The sequence below is a fragment of the Callithrix jacchus genome, chromosome 13 (genome assembly GCF_049354715.1).
Source record: "Callithrix jacchus isolate 240 chromosome 13, calJac240_pri, whole genome shotgun sequence".
Classification (NCBI taxonomy): Eukaryota; Metazoa; Chordata; class Mammalia; order Primates; family Cebidae; genus Callithrix; species Callithrix jacchus.
The window spans coordinates 3,855,929-3,878,540 of record NC_133514.1 but is presented as its reverse complement, the minus strand read 5'-3'; the positions used below and the strand labels follow the sequence as shown (position 1 = coordinate 3,878,540).

Below are 22,612 nucleotides of genomic sequence, written 5' to 3'. Positions count from 1 at the left end.
TCTCCTGGGACCCTGTGGCTGGCCGACGTCCCTTCCACTACACACACACACTTCCTTCCACTGCGCTACAGAATTTGAATGTGTCCCATGGTGTCTGATGGGCCTGGAACCACCCCGCTCCTTCAGGGGGCCTTGTGCATCTGTGTTCTGCTCCTTTGTGGGGTGTTTTTGCAATTTAGCTCTCTGAACTCTTTCTTATTTTTCTCTTATATTTCTAGAAACTACCAAGAGCAATGATAATTCTCAACTCAAAACCCCATACTCCAAATCTCCCTCCTGCTCCACATGTCCTGAGACCTCCATCCCTCCCTGGCACATCTGGCATGATGCATTTGTGTGACAGCTGACAACATCCCCACACCCTGCCCCACTGCATCCTCTTGTTAAGAACAGAATTGTAATGATTCTTTTCAATCTATGAGGAAACCGAGGCTCAGAGGGGCTAAGTGTCCTTTCTTGGGGGGACACTCACATAGGACTTTCAACTTTAAGAACCTCAAAATCAGCCACTGGCTCAAAGCACACTCCCGGCATGACTGATTCTCCCCTGAGACCTTGGGTGTGTGCCACATGTGTTCAGGCAGACGGACCCAGGAGCCTCAGGGATAGAACGCTTTAAACACACACCCCCAGAGTGCTACAGTCACCGTCATTTTTAATCACCGAACCAACATGTTCAAGTAAGAAAAGAGCCACCACAGAAGCTTCAAGCAAACCCCACAGGCTCATTACTATCCTCCATCAACAGGCACTCCCGTCACAAGTCACGTCTGTAAACGGCATTCTTACCTTTGTAGTTTTCCTGAACACTCCCCATCTGACACATCATCACCAGCTTCACCTTCATGTAATTACAGTCAATCAGTTTGCTCCGAAGCCTTTTGCCATCACGGCCACCAGGGCCTTCCCACGAGGATCTCTCCCACATTGGCTCCTCCAGGCCTCCGGCCCCCGGCTCACAGCTCTTTCTCTTCCTTGGCGGGGGGTCCTCTGGCCCGGGCTCTTCCCGGCTTCCCCCCACGCTGTCCCCAGCCCCACAGCGCAGAGGCATTTAATCCTGCTCAGGAACACCTGGACTCCTGCAAGCCGTGCTCAGCACCTGCCACGCAGTCTGTAAGCCCCACTGGGATTATTACACAATGAGCCGTCCTTGCCGGAGGAGGGCAGCTCCAATGTGTGACGGCTCCCGTGGGTGCGGCCAGCTCTGCTGCCAGCACCCTCATCCATCCTCCCGGCTCACTCAGTTTAGCTCCACGTGGCTCAGCTGCTGCCAGCCCCTCTGCGGCCACCCACGGCTGCCGCACACCCCCTTCAGCTCGTGCCCTGGCCGCGGCCACCCAGGCAGCTCCAGAGAGGAGGTTCCTGTGCCACTCCATGCCACCTGCTGCCCTCCAGCACCTGCTCTTCCAGTAGGAGCAGAGCCCACTGGACCCTCTGGGAGCTGGGAGTGCAACAGGTACCGATTCTGCTTCTTTTTAGGGTACCTGGGATTTGTTTGCTCAGGTGTATTGAGACACGGAGACAGAAATAACCACCATGAACGGAAAAGTGAAATGCAGTGGACCCCAGACCCAGACGCAGGGCCTGCCATGGGGCCAGGGACACACAGGCGGACTGGTGGGGCAGGAGGTATGAGAGGAGGCAGCCAGCATGGGAAGCCCTCACTGTGACCTCGAAAGGAAAAGCGGGAAAGCAGGGCCCACAGGCTTAGGCCTGGCCAGGCCAAACAGTCCTGAGGCTCTGGGCTGTCAGCAGTCGGGAGCATGAGAGCCCACGGAGGGAGTGGTGGGCATGTGCTTGGGAGGTCGGCTTTGTATAAAGCATGACCACAAGCGAGTCCTTACTGTCCCCAGGAACAGCCAGCTCAGAAAGAGCCACCCCTCCCAGGTCAGCAAGGCTGACAGGAAAGCAGCAGAACACAGAAAATGAACAGCTCAGCTAAGACCTGCCCTGTGACCGCAGCAGCCCAGAGTCCAAGTGAGTTACTCACTGAGTGATGGCAGTGTGACGCGTTCATTCTCCATGACATATCCATCCCTCCTGTGGGCTCAACCCCATTCAATAGAGCAGGAAACCCTGGAATTAACTAATTAAAATACATTTTATTATGCAATGCCACCTGCCTGCCTTTGGACTACAACACCATGTTTCTTCCTGCCTTCATGCTAAATGGACACATCGGCTCTTCCTGCACCTTCGGCTCACTAAGCAGATCTCAGATTCATCAGCCTCAAAAACAAACCTCCCTCTATAAACAGACGTACACGATGATATTTACATATATGAGCATGGAGTCGATGTATGTGTAAACACACACACAAGCACACACCCATGTACATTCGACAGCTTCCACTTCTCTGGAGGACCATAATACACATGCAAAGCCCACAGAGTTACTCCGCCCACCATGTGGACATCCAAGTCCACACCCACCCACCAGGTGGTACCCCAGGTCACGGATTCCTGCACCACCGCAAAGCCAGCTCTGTCCAGCTTCCACACAGAGCAGTGTCCTTCCATGAGGTAACCTCAGCCCAGAGACAACCATTCACGTTTCATCTATGTCTATGAAACAGGCTGAGCTGGGAGGATCCCTTAAGCTCTGGAGTTCAAGATCAGCCTGGGCAACATAGGGAGACTCCACCTCTACAAAAAAAATAAAATAAAAACTAGCTGAGCAAGGTAGTGTGCAGCTCTATTCCCAGCTACTTGGGAGACTGAGGTGGGAGGATCGCTGGGGCCCAGAAGGCCACTGCACACCAGCCTGGGTGACAAAGTAACATCTCTTCTCTAAAAACAAACACGCATACCCAAAGCACCCCAGTGGCCATCACCCACAGGCTAGTGTACCTTAACCACTGCCAACATCATTATCAATTCCTCGAATAGCAAGCTGACCTTTACAATGTCTGGAATTAGTAAGAATAACCCGGATGAGCATGCAGTGCCAGCCTCCGGAAGTTTCTGAAACGTGCCTCTGTAAATTCACATTCTGCACCTTGGCAAGGCCAGCACTAAACTTCACAGGGATCACAGTCCTGCCGTAGCAGCAACCACACACCACGACCCTGCCATCCCTCCCCACACCCCACACCCAACGTCCGAGCCCAGGGCTCCCAGACGATCTCATCCCCAAACCTACTGACCTGCTGTTGGCACTGCCCTCTCACCCACAAAACATGAGCCTGAGGACGGAGATGACCTCGCTGCCTTCTACCCACACTGCCCAGGGCAGCGACCTTGGATTGGCGGAACTAACGCACCTCCTCGAGGTGACTGAGGAGGGACCTGGCTGGTGTTGGTCCCACGTGGAAATGCTAAAAGGGACAATACTATCAACTGAACGCTAGAGGCATCTTTTCACGAAGGCCTCTCCAACATGCACATTGTCGTGTTTGTCGTCTCCCTTCTGCAGCCATCAGTGTGCAAGGGATGCTGTCACGTGGCACACACCAGCGGCTACGGAATTCAGAGCAATGTTAACAGCATCATCGATTTCACTGAAGAACATTAAACTGGATCCCTCTCTTCAGAAGATAATTTTTCTTTGAACTGAACCTGAAATCACTCAGGCCATTTCTGCCAGCCACACAGCCACTCAATTACGTGGGAGAGCGTCTAATGGACTTCAGACCTTTGGCAGTCTTTGACTGTTTAATTATGTTAAGAGCCAGTCTCTGAGGCATTTTCCCTTAATTAGTTATGCTTTTCTCCTACGTTATTTCTCCAGGAACGGGCCCCTGACATCTGATACAAGCACAGGTTCAATTCAGTTCAACCTAAAACGCTTCCACTGACTGTCCACTATACACCAAGCACGGAGGGGTCTCTACACTGGTAAAATGTGACCCCAACTCCCAGGAAATTCTATTCCATACCCCGAAAGATATACATTCAAATGTCACCACCTGTTTCCTTCTTAGCAAATATCCTAACTGGAAGTGTAAACTTCAGGAAATATAACGTTTTCATTCTGAACGCAGGGTTAAGCACGTAGACAGCTACAGCTCCTGGGTAGGGTAATTAAAATGGAGAGATAAGGGTGGCATCAGCACTGACACCCACGGCCGGGTGGGCGTCACGAGTCCATGACGGCAGTGGTCCCTCAGAGTCTTCCTCCACGCGTTCCTATGGAAAGACACTCCCACTGGCCCTGGCACAAGAAGAAAGCCTGTCCACTGAGACTGCCAGACCAGCCCCCTCATTACAGGCATCATGACACATCCCAGGTAAGGTGTGGTTTGCTACCTAATACCTCGTCCATAGTGACTTGCTGCCCATCAGGGAACACCCACCACAGGTTTGCTACACCACAGTTTTTAACATGGCAGCAAAACCCACACACCACCCAGTAATGCTACACCACAGCCTCTAACGTGGCAGCAAAACCCACACACCACCCAGTAATGCTACACCACAGCCTCTAACATGGCAGCAAAACCCACACACCACCCAGTAATGCTACACCACAGCCTCTAACATGGCAGCAAAACCCACATACCACCCAGTAATGCTACACCACAGCCTCTAACATGGCAGCAAAACCCACACACCACCCAGTAATGCTACACCACAGCCTCTAACATGGCAGCAAAACCCACATACCACCCAGTAATGCTACACCACAGCCTCTAACATGGCAGCAAAACACACACACACAGACACACACACACACACACACACACACACCTGTGTGATACACAGTAACGTGATACACAGTAACAGAGCATTCATCAGAACCGAGGGCTTGCAGTCCCAGTCCTGGGCACTTCCCTGTATATTCCAAATTCCTGCCTCATTTTCCCTCAAGAAACATTTTCTTTTCTTTCATTATTTGTGCATCAGTGCTTAAGTTGCCTGCATATTAAGCCCAACCCATACCTAAGAGAATGGCAGCTATAAATCAAGTCCCTCCAATTTGATTTATGTGCCACCTGAATACCTGTTTAGCAATGAAACTGCCACTGCTAAATAAGCAAAGCTTTGCTGGAAAAATCCATCACTGGCATTATCTGATACTTCTGTTTAAAGGAAGGGTATTAAAATACAGACTAAAACTATTTCTGTTAAATACAGTTCATGCTTGCAAGTCATCAGAGCTTCTCAGAACACAATGCATATACCCACAAAACCGTGGTAGAACATATATTCACGGGGTGATTGGAAATACTTCAATTTATTTTAGACCCAACAGACAACAGTTTTCATCAAAGTTGAAGTAGGTCACAGTTTTAAAAGCCTTTCCCCTTTAGTGCAGAGTATTCTTTTTCAATAAAATGCCTTCCTGGAATTACTTTTAAATTTTGGGGGGCAAATATTAAAACCGTCTTCAACCTCAAAAAAAGAAATTCAGCAGGACTTGAACAGCTTCAGGGAGGTGCCCACTGTCCTTTGCCGAGATTTGACCTCTCTTTCTCAGAATAAAGTGAGCAGGGTGCACGCAAAGAGATGAAGCTGATGGGCTGGAGAAGAAACAAGGCTTCCAGTTGGCTCACAGCCCTGACACAGCCTCTGCCAGCTTCCAGGGAAATACGTATGAAAATACCAAAAACAAGAGGAGCACTCCGCGCCTCTGCAAACGAGGGCAGATCATCATTTGCTAAAAAAGCAAGGAGCCCGTTTCTCCCATGAACCTGGTGCCAACCATGCACATGGCACCTGCCCAGCGGTGCCATGCCCGGCCAGCCTGCCACACTCCCATATCCCGCATGGATGTTTCCTGTTTCAGAAATGCAGCTCCCACCTATAAGCCTAGGCTCACATCACCCAACAAGCAGCTGCACAGTTCTGCCCAAGGCATCACTGTCCACTGGAAGATGCACCTTCTCAGAGGAGAGCAGAGGCCAGCGGTGGGTGAGGACCCTGGCCTGGCTCCCTCGGGCAGCCAAGACCAAGGCCAGAAGAGCCAGGTGCCAGGCCACTGGCTGAGTGTGAGGGGCCCTGACAAGACTGGCAGTGAGAGGCCTGCCTGCTCTGAACAGCAGAGCCCCCTGGGTGGAGGACAGCGGGCAGCAGTAGCTGTGACAGGCACACAGAACAGCATCTGCAACAGCTGCGCTGCTGGGGGAGGAGTCCCAAGGTCTTCCAGGCAGAAGGGATGTGGAACCAGGACAATCCCATAGGCTGGCTATGGGAAATGCCAGTGAAAGACAGACCTCTTCCAGGACAATCCCGTAGGCTGGCTATGGGAAATGCCAGTGAAAGGCAGACCTCTTCCAGGACAATCCCGTAGGTTGGCTATGGGAAATGCCAGTGAAAGACAGACCTCTTCCAGGACAATCCCGTAGGCTGGCTATGGGAAATGCCAGTGAAAGACAGACCTCTTCCAGGACAATCCCGTAGGCTGGCTATGGGAAATGCCAGTGAAAGACAGACCTCTTCCCATTCCGGGATATAAGAACAGAGCAACAGAAATCCTGTGAGAGCAAGATGTGGACACACGGCCACAGAAATGCTCATATAAACGCGTCCACACACGGGAGTCCTGTGAGAGCACATGAAGATGTGGACACGCAGCCACAGAAATGCTCATATAAACGCATCCACACATGGGAGTCCTGTGAGAGCACACGAAGATATGGACACGTGGCCACAGAAGTGCTCATATAAATGCGTCCACACACGGGAGTCCTGTGAGAGCACACAAAGATGTGGACACGTGGCCACAGAAGTGCTCATATAAATGCGTCCCCACATGGGAGTCCTGTGAGAGCACATGAAGATATGGACATGCGGCCACAGAAATGCTCATATAAATGCGTCCACACACAGGAGTCCTGTGAGAGCACATGAAGATATGGACACGTGGCCACAGAAATGCTCATATGAACGCATCCTCACATGGGAGTCCTGTGAGAGCACATGAAGATATGGACACGTGGCCACAGAAATGCTCATATAAACGCATCCTCACATGGGAGTCCTGTGAGAGCACATGAAGATATGGACACGTGGCCACAGAAGTGCTCATATAAACGCATCCTCACACGGGAGTCCTGTGAGAGCACATGAAGATATGGACACGTGGCCACAGAAATGCTCATATGAACGCATCCTCACACGGGAGTCCTGTGAGAGCACATGAAGATATGGACACGTGGCCACAGAAGTGCTCATATAAACGCATCCTCACATGGGAGTCCTGTGAGAGCACATGAAGATATGGACACGTGGCCACAGAAATGCTCATATAAACACATCCTCACATGGGAGTCCTGTGAGAGCACATGAAGATATGGACACGTGGCCACAGAAGTGCTCATATAAATGCATCCTCACATGGGAGTCCTGTGAGAGCACATGAAGATATGGACACGTGGCCACAGAAGTGCTCATATAAACGCATCCACACACGGGAGTCCTGTGAGAGCACATGAAGATATGGACACGTGGCCACAGAAGTGCTCATATAAACGCATCCTCACACGGGAGTCCTGTGAGAGCACACGAAGATATGGACACGTGGCCACAGAAATGCTCATATAAACGCATCCTCACATGGGAGTCCTGTGAGAGCACATGAAGATATGGACACGTGGCCACAGAAATGCTCATATAAATGCGTCCTCACATGGGAGTCCTGTGAGAGCACATGAAGATATGGACACATGGCCACAGAAGTGCTCATATAAATGCGTCCACACATGGGAGTACTGTGAGAACACACGAAGATGTGGACACATGGCCACAGAAGTGCTCATATAAATGCATCTACACACAGGAGTCCTGTGAGAACACGTGAAGTGGGTGAGGACCAGCATTCAGCTCAGCCTACCAAGCGCTCAGCATGAAGCAAACACGCAGTGAGTCGGGCCCTCGTCTGCTCACTGGGTTTTCCTGGCACAGTGCATCCTGAAAATTATTTTTACAATTATTTATGTATTCATTTTTATTATATGTGCACGTATGTATATCTATAGCTATATATACATATATATATTTAGACAGGGTGCTGCTCTGTCACCCAGGCTGGACAGATTACCCAAGCATGACCATGGCTCACTGCTGCCTCTGCCACCTGGGCTCAAATGATCCTCCTACCTCAGCCTCCTGAGTAGCTAGGACTACTGGCGTGCTCCACCACATGTGGCTAATTGTTCTTAGTAGAGATGGGGTCTCACCATGTTGCCCAGGCTGGTCTCAAACTCCTGAGCTCAAGCAATCCACTTGCCTTTGCCTCCCAAAGTGCTGGGATTATAGACATGAGCCACCGGGCCTGCCGAATTATTTTTATATTTGCTTACTGTTATTATGCACACAGGACTCACAAAGCAGGCCTGAGACTGTGCTCCTTTGAAAGGGAAGCCTCTAAGGTCAGTCCTCGGCTGGCACCTGGAAATGTCAATTTGGGGGTTATTCCCTGATAACAGGGGCTTCCTTTGCCTAAACTGTGCCAACATGAGGTTTATGCCACACACCTGCTGTGCTGCTGGGAGCCTGGAATTTGCATAAGTGCCAGGCAGGGGTGCCTCTGTGGGCAGACCCTGGCACACCCTGGGCACTTGTCTCTCATAAGCTTCCTGTTGGATGACAGGTATGGTCACAGCCTGATGCTGGAGGAGCCAAGCCCCTCTTGGGACTCTGTGGGAGCAGCTCTGGAAGTGTCCGCCTGGGTACCCTGGACCTCCCTCCTCCACCCTCTCCCTCAGCTGACCGGGCTCCACATTATTTCTCTGCAACAACTCACAGTCATCCTGATGGGCGTGAGTCCTGAGAGTGCTCCTAGCGAATCACCAAGTAGGGGTGCCGCTACTGGGGACCCTAGCGCTGGTTATAGACATGGGGTGGAAGGGAGTTACTAAAACTGCCACCCAGGTTTTAAAGACATTCCCATTTTGAAGGCACTTCTTAGTAAAGGGGAGGGTTTCAGTAGTGGGGAAAGGGAAGAGAATATTCCAGACACCACGGAGAGCACAGCCACATGGTGGAGCCTTCTGTGTCCTGCCGAGGAAGGAGAGGCAGGTGGCGGCAGGCATGGCCCAGCAGCTCACACCTCACCCGGGCTCTGCTCTTTCTGACCACCTTCCCTGGTGCAGTTTCGGCCAGGGACTTGCTGCTTCTCAGCAAGGTGACCGTCCCTGCAGTGCCTGACAGATCCCGGGAACACCAGGGCCCACCCTGCACTGGTGGCCTCTCCTGTTCTCAGACCCCGGTATGAGCACTGTAGTCCGTTCTCAAGGTAAACCTGATGCTAAACAGGTGGGTGGTGGCAGCAAGTGAACACTGCCCAGGCAGGATGTGCATTTCCTCGCAGCTCATCAGCCGGGAGGGGGATGGGGCTCACAAACTGTCCCCTGCTTCCCTTCCCCACCCACACTGCCCAGAACCTAGTACCTTGGGCAAAGAAGAAAGACCAAGACACATCAGAAAGCACAAGCACCCTCCCCGTCAGGGCAGACGTCGGCAGCTCTGTCCAAGTACCCAGTACTGACAGGGCACCTTAGACAGGACGGCTGGATTCCTTCCCACCATTACATAACTGCTGATACATTAAACCAGTTTCTACTGTAATGTCAAGTCCTTCCATTTCAGGTCAAAGAATAATGCATTTTTAGATGTGAAGTACTTTTTACTTTCAAAATCGAGTCATGCTTGAGGCTGGACGCGGTAGCAGATGCCTATAATCGCTGAATTTCAGAGGCTGCAATGAGAGGATCAGTTGAGCCCAGGAGTCTGAGGCTGCAGTGAACGCGGATCACACCACTGCACTCCAGCCTGGGCAACACAGTGAGATCATGTTTCAAAAAAAGGAAAACTACAGCACTGAAAGCTCAGTCTTCAGATTTGAATGTTTTTAAAAATAATATGTTTTGATATTTCCAGTAACTCAAAAAATAATATGCTTTGATATTTCTAATAGCTCATAACTATATCAGTTTGTCTTCAATTCAAGCCAGTTTGTCTCACCCCACACCTGTATGTCTACATGCCTCTAGGTCGAAAAACCTATACAAGAAAAGAAAAGGATGGAACATTTTCTCAGTTGAACAACAGTGTGGGTTAACACAGTTACCTTCCTAAGAACAAATCTATAGCAATTGGTACTTTATGTACTAGGTATCACTAGGTATCATCACAGTCTTTTTTGACAAAGAGCGACGCAGAAGATTGCAGTGAGTACCAGGTAAACCTGTTCAGGATCGACGCAGGCATGGTGTGGCAGAGACACGACCACGCCTGACTCACCGTGTTTTATGAGGAATCATACCGCACCCTCTACATAAAACAGTCAGGAACTAAATGTGGATTGTTATAAAATCCGTTAGAGTGACACCACGGGTTGTCAGATGACTGGAAACCCCAATTCTATGAATGGCTTGAAAACAAGTCACCAACACTCACCATTTTAAGGGACCTTGACTGGCTGCAAGCAAATGAAAGAGACATATTTGAAAACAGGAAACTTAAATCTAAAATGTTCTGAATTTCCAGTAAGCACAGGCACAAACACGCATGTCCATGCTCCCAGTCCCCTACACACAGACCCTGGGACGGCACAAAACTTTGGTAAATTCACTTAGATGTTACATGCGTGGCTCCCAAATGGCAGTGTGAGCTTCTCCGCTTCAGCTGCACAATCATCCATGGCTCTAGGCATGCAGCTCACCAAAGAATCTGTCTCTGTGCCCCACAAATCAATCACTAGATGCCTATGAAAGTCACGGTTCAGTCCCATTGTCATTCAACTTGTATTTATTCATTTTGATCAACTTGACCTCAAAAAAGAATACTCCAGAGGCCGGACACAATGGCTCATGCCTGTAATAATCATAGCACCTCGGGAGGCCAATGCACTGGATTACGAGGTGAGGAAATAGAGACCCTCCTGGCCAACATGGTGAAACCCCATGCATAGTAAAAATACAAAAATTAGCTGGGTGTGGTGGTGCGCACTTGTAGTCCCAGCTACTCAGGAGGCTGAGGCAGGAGAAATGCTTCCACCCAGGAGGCAGAGGTTGCAGTGAACCAAGATCACGTCATAGCACTCCAGCCTGGTGACAGAGCAAGACTGTCTCGGAAAAATAAATAAATGAAGATAAAACTCTGGAGACATTTGTCTAGTAACAACAATAACAGCCCATAAAACAATACTCTGAATACAATAACAAGAGAATTGGTCTGGGTGCAATGCCTCATGACTGCAATTCCAGCACTTTGGGAGGCCAAGGCAGGAGGACTGCTTGAGCCCAGGAGCTTGAGAGCAGCCTATGCAATATAGGGAGACCTCGTCTCTATAAAAAGTTTTAAACTTAGGCAGGTGTGGTGGCACACACCTGTAGACTCAGCTACTCGAGGAGCTGATGTGGGAGGACTGCTCGCACCTGAGAAGGGGAGGTTGTAGGGAGCTGAGACTGTGCCACTGCAGTCCACCCTGGGTGACAGAGTAAGGGTAGGGTCGGGGAGGTGAGAGGAGGGGAGGGGAGGGGAGGGGAGGGTAAGGGAGCAGAGGGGAGAAGAGGGAAGGGAAAGGGGGAAAAGGAAAGACAAGGAAAGAGAGCAAAACTGATGTCCAAACCTTATTGGAAAACAGGCAAAATGGTGACTTAAAAATCACTTTACTGTCTCCGGCCCTTCACTCCTGAAAATGTACAGACATGTGCTTCACTGACGTTTTACTTTGAAGCAGGACAAGCTATGAAGAAGCAGTGACTCCATAAGCTTCCTGCCTCTCACACCTTTCTCTATTCCCAGGAAGGGACAAACCCTAGAGAAGAGGCCCTTCCGGTCCCAAGGAAGTCTGTAGCCCAGGCTGTCCCCACAGGAGGCTGAGCCCTGAGCATGCCCACCTGGGCATCACCACCAGGATCACCTTGGTCTCAACTCTGGGCTTTCAGACCAAATTCCCGAACCAAGATGCAAGATCCTGGCTGTTCGATTAACATTTTCACTTCCACTTCCCAACGAATCAGACTTTTGCCTTGGAATCATAACAAGTGGGTCATGTGGGTGCCTCTTTGCTTTCGCACTGGAGAAGCTTGGGCTGGGTTTCATGAGCAACGGCAGCACTGACACCAACCTTTGGTTTTTGCCATCAATTTCATGTATGTATGATGGCATGTGATCTTGTCTTACACTGGAAAGAATTTAAGGTAACTTACAAATACGTAGGTGGAAAACTTGGGGTGGACAAAAAAAGAGTGGGGAGCATCTACAATGAAGAGAACCCGTGGTTAACACACGTGGAAACCATGCCCTGGGATGGACAGATGGATGGACGGGTGAGCTGATGGAAGGTCAGAGAGATGGACAGACGTGAAGATTTAACAAATGACCACACATTTGTTGCATTTCCCAATAGCTAAGGCAAATGCATGACCAGTCCTCTGATTTGGGAATTTCCAGGCAGCAGGCAGGGGCTGTGGCAGGTGCCACCAAGACTCTCGACAACATTCTCATTCCAGTGATGGTTTCACAGACAGTCCCTGCTCCCAAGGGAGGGCGACACCACAACACCAAGGCATCATCAATGAAGATGCACTGTGAGGTGCAGAGGACATCTTCAAGATGAGCCAGCAGTCGGCCCACAGAGCACTCTTTCAGTTCAGGAAGAGATTTCAGAGTATCCCAATGGGAGGCCTTGCCCAAAGAACCCTCCCCTAAGAACGTGGCACAGACGCTCTCACAAGACCCTGTGGCAGTGTGCCCTGGGCCGACAGTTACATGCAAAGTTACAGGTTGCGAGGTGTGGAGAACCAGGAGATGTGACAGAAACCCACCCTCCTGACACCCCCAGGCATGACCCCTGAGACAACACGAAAAATCTCCCAAAAGGTAATTGTAGGTCCACTTCCAGCCCCACACATCTGCACCACACAGAAAGGTCCCAGGAATTTACATTGGGATATCATTAAAACAGGTGTATCAGACACAAGGTTTAGTCATGAACCCTCTCAGCACAAAAGCATCCACAGAACATGCAGCCTTGAGCTATAAAATTTCTTTATGTCTCCACATTTAACTGCATAAACCACAAACCTAGGTAAATACATAGATTAACCTGCTCTGGGGTTAAAAGGGCTGCCATCAATAACCGTGCAATCTCCACTCTGCACAGAAGTGCCTGCCCAGAAGGAATGGGGCTGACCCTGTTTTCATTCAGGGGTTGCATTTCCTGCATGGGGTCATGTCCTTCTACTCAGCACGAAGACAGCGTCTATGCTGGAAGCCTCATGAAATAAAAGACCTGTGGTCCTGATACTCTTGATCCATGCATGCCCCTTGTTCTGGCAGGAATTAAACAGCACAACCAATTTTCCCATAAAAGCATTTCCAGATGATGAAATAAAGCCCTTTTAAGCATGTGAGGAATGTGGCTTTTTTTCTCTTTGGTTGGTGGGGAGGGAGAGACGATGCAGGAAAAGAGGCCCCAGCTCGCTGAAAGGGGTTATGGGGACCTTAGAGACTGTCATGAGAGGCAGCTCCAGGCTGCTGCCTCTACTTCCTTCCTCCAGCTCAGCCCCGGCTTTGCTTTCACTGTTCTAACTGCGTGAATCACATGATATGGAATTCTATTTGCACAACCTCGGTTCGTTTTGGAAAGAGAAAAGGTATTACAAATAATTTTGGTATCTGAGTAAAAAGAAGTTTACTTGACATATTTGGTCTTTCAAAGAAATGAGATCTCATTTTAATCTTGCATGTGTAAATACCACTCCCTGACCTCCTGAAAACAGGTAAGTGCAATCCACACGGGGAGACTTCCCGCCTCTCTCAGCAGCAAACCCGTCTGACCTGCCTGCATTGCCCAGTCCCGGGTTCCAGCGGCCATGCCCCCAGCCTCCTCTTCCTTCAGCTCTAGCATTCAGGTTCCCAGTCCACATTGTGCTGCTCTGTATCATATGCGACCAAAAAGTCACATGTGAATAATTCAGTACTTAAGCAGTGAGGACCTCAAATGGTATCACACTGACTTAGCGGAAACCCGTATCTAGGCACAGCAAAATATTTGGGGGCTGTGGGACAAGGAAGTCACAGGTGCGTCTGTATCTATTTTATCTTCCGCAAAATGGAGACATATTTTGTGTCTCACAATGGTTACAGGACTAGTCAAGATGAACGTGAAAGCACCTGATAAAGTCCCACTCTACAGAGGCAGGAAACATCCACGATTAGTGTAGAAATTCAAACACAACACAAAGTAACAATGTCATTGTGTACATGGCTTTAGGAATCTTACGCAAGGGAGATGTGAATTAATGAAGTCAAGCCTCAGTGCAAGTTGATAAATGCACACACGCTCGCGCCAGTCTCACCGCCAGCAGCGCCAACCCTTGTCCTTTTAGACAGGCTTACAGCAGAAAGGGCAAATGTGTCCACTGATTTTCCTTTATTTGTCCATCATGGAATTAAAAGCTCTTTAAAACCTTTAGCTCGAACAGAATCTAGGGGAATTACAATCATCAAACAGAACCTTTTCTAACGTTTCAACAATGGTGTCCGTCTGCCGTTTTGAACTAAACCTGTAAACTGCTCTGGCGGCAACGCTTTGCCAACAGTTCTATGTGCTGAAACATTAATGAAGTACAATTAGGTCTGCCACCCTGTAGGCTTCTAAAACCCTACCTTGTAATACTCAGGTACTCAGCATCCAAACATAAATCACAGAAAATATTTGCTCCACCTATGTAGATTTGACAAAATGAAACACTCTGTTACAAAGGTTACCTTTCAATCCAAGATTTCCTTTTGCCAACACATAACTAGAAAACTTGTGGCCCTGCAGAGAGCAGGCAGCAGCTGCAGCTACCGGGTGGAAGGACCACAGCAAGGGCCAGCACCCACTTCCGTACGGGGAGCTGGCTCATCTCAGCTGGAACCTCCTCCCGACTCCAGTCCAGGAACTTCACAGCAGCACCTGAAACTGGACCACAGGAATTGGCGAACACTAGAACAGGGCCTCGCTACCCTCCTCTCCCAGCATAGGAAAGTCAGCTGACAAATGCTGACCCGAACGTCACTGCAGGAACCCAGCTGCAGAGTCAGTAGTTTCCATGATGTACTTGCAGATAAGCAACCATCAGTCCCACAGACACAGGGAGAGCACGTGGAATCTTTCCACCCAACATTTATATATAATATGTTTCACAGTCATTTTGCATTCACTGTCAATTAGAAACATAATGTATCTCAAAAATCAAACATGATACTCCTGCATGCTGTATCTATCTGAGGTTTCATTATTCAGTGGTTATTATCAAAGTTTGCACAGGTAATTACTGCTGCCATATTGCAAAATCAATTTACTCTTGAAACTTCTAATTATTCTTGGCAGCAGAATAGGCTGTCTCCTGATGACCTCAGGATAAAGGCTGCATGAGGCAGCTAGGTCCAAAATCAGAGCCCCAGCCAACTGTGTAGCCTAAAGAAAAGAATTTATGATACTCACAGCTGTATAACCCAATTTTCCCAAATGTCACGGCACTTCCGAAGTGAACGTCATTAATAACGAAGGTGAAGGAGGCAGATCTTCTAGGAACTAAACAGCTCCCAGTGTTTTCCCTGCTTAGATCTCACTGCCAGGGAAATGGGGACTGGATGGAAGTTGCCTCTGCTGTGTTCTCCAGCACCTTCCAACACCCATTCCACACACATCCTGTGAAACGCAGATGCACCACTCTTCCGACACACTTACACACGCATCCTATGACACACTTATACATGCATGTATGAAACACAGAGGCCCAGGAGGAAAACGCTCTTCCAACACACTGATACATGCATCCCATGAAACACAGAGTCCCCGGGGGAAAATGCACCACTCTTCTAACTCACATTATACACGCATCCTATGAAACACAGAGTCCCTGCAGGAAAACACACCACTTAGGCCATGCTGTATCTTCACCATGGAGCCAAAGTTCCCACACCTCCAGTTAAAGGGTCGGAAATACTAAAGCAGCTATAAGACTTTTCCATTGCTAAGAGGAAAACCTGCCTATAAAACTTTACACAGGTTCCCTGTCACCCAGAACACAGCAAGTCATTATGAAAGGATGTTGTTTGTGAAGAAGTCGCTGCTCGAATAAGGTTTCCAACTCCGTCCAGGAATGGGCAGGCGTCTTGGACTGTTTTAACTGCACGAAGTCCTTGAGTTCCGCCAGAAACTCAGCAGGCTGAATCCAGCGGCAAGTGGACCTGCCTTCAGCCGAAATGTGGTGGCACGTCCAGGACGCTGTGCCCAAGGCCTGCTCTGTTTGGCGGTCCTTTTATAGCCCGCTAACCCAGAAAGGGTGCTAAGGAGGGGACGCCCCCAGGACACCAATCCTAGTAAAAGATGGTGCTGGATTCAAGCCAGAGGCAGGTGCTAAAACCCCAGACACTCGGGATGTCGCCCCTCCCCGAGACGACCATTCTTCACCAAGTTGTGGATCTCAGCTTCAAAACTCACTCCAGGCAGGTTGCAAACAAAAGGCCTATGAGAGGCCAATCAGGGGTCACCGAGGCAGGAAAAGGGAAGAATGCTTAGAGGTGAAGACAGACATAAATGTGTTTTGTGTTTTTTTAAAGGCGTAAAAGCTCCATATGCATTCACGTGTGTGCCTTCATGAAAAGGATGGTCTCTGGTCATGTTCTCCTCCACCAATACACACACTTGCTGAGAACAAACAGCCAAGACCGTATGGGAAACTAATCCATGAAATTCACTCTGACATTTCACGTCACTGGCTAAAATCATCACAAGCAATCAAAATAGCAAGAGAAAATGATAGTGTATTTATCTTTCATGAATGGACATGTTTAATTCAGAAACGTGGATGCATAAAGTTAATGGAGTATAAAGCATTTCTAAAATAAGTAAAAACCAAACAAGAAAAATGTGATGATTCACCCCAAGGTTAATCTTCTTTCTACTGTGGTCAAGCATTCACATCATGAACTCCGCCGTGACAATGATGCCTGAGGCCCAGTTCAGTGGCATTCGCCACATTCTCACTGCCAGGCAGCCGTGCCCACCCTTCATCTGCAGACTCGTTTCATCTCTACCATGGAAACTTGGTACCAACTGCAAAGTCAATCTCCTTAATGAGAAATTGTGAAAACTCTTCCCCAAAACCATTAAGGTACGAGAAAATTACAGTCACCCTCAGGAGGACCTTTACATGCCACCGAAATGCAAAAGCAAACAGTGAGAACCTCCGCCGTGTTGAGATCTGAAGACATTTCCAAACAAGCTCTCCTAAATAATGAAGCAGCATTGGGCATACCAGACACCATTACATCATAAAAACTAGAATTCTCCCAATCTTTCCATTCTGAATGGAGAAGACATTCCTTTCCTTATCCACACCGAATGTCAAAGCCCGGGGTCTTCCACAGCTGACATGACAGTGAAACATTCTGTAACATAAAAACAGTTTAGAGGAAACTGCCCAGCTAACAGCCTCCACATTGAGGCCCCAGTGGAAGGCAGCTCTCTTGGTTCCACAGATGGATTACTTAGAGTCTCATGAAAAGTGAATGAAAGGTCTCCAGTTGGCGATGTTTCCCAAATTAACTTAAAACCATTTACAGAACAAATTATTAAAAAAACATGAAAAATTCATTTCCATACTTAATACCCACAGTACAGTAGTTAGCTTTTAACTTATTTTATCATTATTCCTGGTGTTTCTCAGAATCAGAGAAATGATTCACCTGAATCCGGGAAATTAATTTCTTCCTAGAAATTCTATGATGCTGATGTTGATATACAAATCATTGCAGAAATCTGTGTTTTTACACATGTGACTTTTTCATATATTTTCACTCATAACCAAGACTTTCAGAAAATTAAGAGGCTCAAAACTATTTGACACACTCAACAGGCTTCCATGGAAGCAGTGAATGTGCTCAAGCTCACAGCTAAGACACACTTGACTGGGTAAAAGAAAACAGGACAGTTCCATCAGTACCATCACTGATGCCATCCATCCCTGCACACAAGTGACAAATAAAGACTGTAGTTTTCTCAAAACACCTGGTATTCGACTCTGGGTAAAAGAAAACAGGACAGTTCCATCAGTACCATCAGTGATGTCATCCATCCCTGTGCACAAGTGACAAATAAAGACTGTAGTTTTCTCAAAACACCTGGTATTCTGCTCTGGAATGTATAATGCAGGCGTTGGCTACTGAGACGGCATTCTTAGTGGCGAGTCAACAGTAAATCTCAACAAATTAAATTCTTCTAGTTACTATAGACACGTCTTTGTTATTAACTTGTTAGAGCTAGAAAACAAACAAGAAAATGGCAGCAACCTCTGTTTCATACCCAACAAAAATATCCTGTAACACAAATACATACTTGACAGCACACGATTGCTTTTAGAAATGAATAAACTGTAACAGAGCCCCTCACGTGAAAGAGGCGCCTTCTCTATACTTTCCTCAGGACTTGCAATTTCTCTGATAAAAATAACTTAAATCAGAAATCTTGCAGAAGAGTAACAGAAATGCAGATCCATATCCACAGGATAATAGGCCCTGACTGATTCTTTTCTTCCCTGAATTGTATGATAACAAAGTTGTTTTTAGACCTTCTTTTTCTCTGTCATGTTTCCCTAAAAGTCATGCAAAACACTTCCCCACAACTACCAGCCACACACCGCTCTCCTGCCATGAGAAATTACACAGGGATGCATCTCCCACTTCAGAATACTCACACCATGTTTTATTCATGGAGGCCTTAAGGGGTTTAAGAACGTAACACCTAGCCAGTTCCTACCTTGATCACAGAGAAAGGCCTTCACTGCAAATAGACTCCAAATACATTTTACTCTAGCCAATAATAATGGTGTCTTTTCCTTAATAAATAAGTATAATTAGCAAAAGAAACAAATTTGAAACCAACAAATTCAACTTTATAAGACAACCTGTTTCCCTTAAAAATCCAAGACAACAATCATCTATTAATAAATCGACTTCCACTGCCAAATAAAAACAGATCTCTGGGCTCAGCTCACAACTCACTACAGAACTAAATATCCTATTTTCACATCTTACAGTTAGTTAATATGCAATCTTGCACTAAAACAACCCACAAAATAAAAATGTACAAAATGTCTAAATCAGGTAATAATCGCATTTCTCAATTTTGCCACTGATATGAAACCTGTAATATTAAAGCAGAAGAACGAAACGTATTTACCTGTATTCCTGTCTGGTAAGATACAGCAATGCTTCTGCAGAATGCCAGGCAAAACCTGTTTTAAAACAAATAAATAAAATACATCTGGTTATCACTCAGCTAGAGAAAGGCCTCTCATTAACTGTTGCGAGTGTTCTTTCTAATAAGGTCATTCAATGTTGCACGAAGTCAGCGTGTCCAGAAAGGCCTAACAAATTAAACAGTACGGGGAAATTCTGATGACATATATTTTTCATTGAAAAGGGTGATCAGGTGAGTGGGATGATCACCGCTGCTGGAATGTTAATGCAGGCTGGTTTAATGTACGCTCCTAATGGGCCCTCCGGGGAGCCTGAAAGCTGCACTCAGGGGACTCCTACAATAAGGCAAATGGGCCCACCAATTTTTGTGATGGCTTTTAAAATACTTGCGCAATTAGAGCCTGGAAATGGAGGGCTGCAGGAACATGATGTTGGGTCTTCTAGAATCTGAGCCCGCATGCTTCCATCAAGGGTGAGGCACAAAGGAAAATGTGAAAGTAAGGGCTGTATTTACATTCAAACTTCAGCAGGGAAAGGTGAAGAAAATACCTTATTTGGGAAGTGGAGAGGTGGAAATGACAGAGAATGGCTTTCCCAAGATTCAGCAACATAAAGCAAATTGCAAAGCACAGACTTCAGTAATGTGAGCCGAAGAGACGTCCACAGGAAATGTATGATTATCTTTCTAAATCCAATTAGAGGAGAAGCTGAACTTTCATCCTAAATACTCCCCATGATGAAGCTGCAGCCGTTCCTCAGCCCTCTGTGAAGACAGCTATCCACACACAAGCCTCTGCTTATGACCTGTTCCAGGGCAAGTTACTCAGGAGAGAGGGCGGACAGATGGTATTGTAAAGAAGCACCAATCTTAATGTCTGCCCTCGATCGACTTACAGTCTGGCTGAGTATACAGCAGGCTCTATAAATGCAACGGATGAAAGCACAGGAGATGGTCTAGAAAAACCATCCCCTTCTCCTCCATCCCGCTGACAATTCTATGTTGAAAAAAGAAGCAATTCTCTCTCAAATAGAATCACTCACAAACAAGATAGAATTACCAATTTTTAAGTCTGTGCAAATCAACAGAGACAGAAAATAAAATAAAACAATAACCGGTTTTAGTACCTAGCAAAGACTGTGCAAAATGTGGAACTCAAAGTTCAGAAACATGCTTCTCATTTACCCAAAGCCGACTGGAGCTGAGGCAGAGGATAAAGCCCAGTGAGGCCGTCGGGGCACTGAGGTGCACACCCTTGAGACAGCCACCGGTCAGGAGCCCACCCCATGCCAGTGGAGGCTGTCAGTGTTTTTCATCAGTGGGTCTGAAGCTGTGGGTCATTTCTGACACTCTGCTTCCCTCGTTAGCTCCCAGCCCCCACGCCCAACCACCCAAGAACACACACATACACTCGAAGTCCTGGGGTTGGACGCCTTCAAGAGCTCTGTGCAAATCTGCCTCTGTCTCATTCCACGGCCACAGCCACTCACTCGCCTTTTCCAGCACTTTCCAAAGGGCCTCAGGAATCAAGGCCAGGCCTTGGAACCTGCCCCCTTGGGAGGCATTCAGTGGCCCATGAAGTCTGAAAAGGCCGCCCCTCCACACCCCACATGGAGATTGGAGACACGTGTCCACAGGGATGCCCTGCCACGTCCTGTCTTAAACTCAGGTGCCCACAGAATACTTTTCTCTGCCGACTCCCCATCAACGGCGAGAGGGAAAACGCTGACCTAGTCAGCTGGAAACGCCACTGAAGGGATCTCTCCCGCCACAACCTCCTCCTGGCTGAAATCACGAGCTGCGCCTAAGGAGAGGCTGTCCACGGGTGAGCCCCACGTGGTGGAACCCGGCAGGTGAGCCCCACCCACGTCCACAGCAGAACCAGGCGGGTGAGCCCACAAACACAACACCCCACCCTGTGGCTCCCACAGAGCCTTCTCCGAACCCACCAGGCAGCTCTTTTTTTGTGAGGATCCGAGACAAAGCGTCAGCCGTTGGAATCTGCTTTTGAGCTCCATAAAGGCAGGCAGGCAGCTTTTGAAAATGGTGCTTGTATCTAACGCTGACAATGCCCTCCTCGCCACAGCCACGGGCAGGGCGGCGCGTTAAATCCAGACCAGCTTCGGCCTCTGCACGGCTGAGCACAGGCTGCTTCCCCCATGGGCTCTGGCTGAAGGGAGCGGGAAGGCAGGAACATAATGGGGTTATTTCTTCCTCCCTGAAGGATTTACCGAGGGCCGCAGAGGACAATGAAATTATACTTCTTGCCCAAAGGCACTTTTAAAGGTTCAATTCCATACAACCTGCCTGTTGTATGACCGCATTTAGCAGCTGAGAAAGATCAGGAGGCATGAGCTCTGCCTGCCACTGGGCCAGGGTTACAAAATATACTCAGCACTCACTGGCCCAGCTGTGAGCACTGACATGCATTCCTGAAACACTGATTTCTAACCTCTCTGTGGCACCAGCCTGAGCGGGGCCCTCCTCATCTGAGGAAAACAGAATCAGAGGGTGTGGAGAGGTGGCACCCTTGAGTCAGGGGATGCGCCTGATGGAATTTTTTTTTTAAGACAGAGTCTTTCTCTGTTGTCCAGGCTGGAGTGCAATGGCATGATCTCAGCTCACTGCAACCTCTGCCTCCCGGGTTCAAGTGATTCCCCTGCTTCAGCCTCCCAAGTAGCTGGGATTACAGGTGCCCGGCACCACACTGGCTAATTTGTATATTTTCAATAGAAACAGGTTTCACTATGTTGGCTAGGCTTGTCTCAATCTCCTGACTTCAAGCAATCCACCGGCCTCGGCCTCTCAAAGTGCTGGGATTACAGGTGTGAGCCACCGAGCCCAGCCAGCGATATAATTTGAAATAATGAAAATCAGTTAAAACCTGAAAGCCAGGTGCCAGGTTGCACTGTCCACACACCACACGCTCATAGTGCCGGTGGCCTTGTCACACACTGCAGATGTCAGGCACTCAACCTATTTTCACATGAAGAAACTTGACCCCAGCCAGGATCCAGACACCCCACCAGCATCCTCTCTCTCTGCTCAGGGCCTGGACCACATCTGTCCCCTGCGTCCAGAGGGGGGGCCCAGGCCCAGACCCAGCCACGCGTCTTCCTCATCCCCCAGGGGAACACAAGATCACGGACGGTGTGGCGTCTGAGCTGGGGAAATGCCCCGGTGGAATGCATCGGTCACCTGTGGCTGGTGATGAGCACCATGAACCAGGCGACTTAAAACAACAGAAATGCACCAGCTCAGCTTCCCCCAATACTCTGTTTCCAAATATGGTGGTGTCTGGAGAGCTGGGCTCCATCACACACTTTGGGAGACACAATTCAGCCATAACATCTGGTGAAACGTGCAGCCAGGGATGTGGGCAGGAGAGCATGCCGTCCTCCCCGGCCATGGGCTGTCACCGCCACGTGCTGTCACCATTGTCATGTGCTGTCAATGCCACATGCTGTC

General features: G+C 48.4%; 1 protein-coding gene across 4 annotated transcripts in view; it reads right to left on the bottom strand.

Moving 5' to 3' along the window:
• DLGAP2 (DLG associated protein 2) overlaps positions 1-22,612 on the bottom strand; it is a 923,452-nt gene that overhangs the window by 712,337 nt on the left and 188,503 nt on the right. For 2 of the 4 annotated variants that reach the window (XM_054243655.2, XM_054243654.2), the window contains one exon: positions 19,127-19,181. In XM_054243655.2, the coding sequence (XP_054099630.1) occupies positions 19,127-19,181 (55 nt within the window). Of the gene's footprint in view, positions 1-789; positions 1,142-19,126; positions 19,182-22,612 lie in introns of those variants that run through there. The other 2 variants (XM_054243652.2, XM_054243653.2) reach the window with 1 other exon arrangement.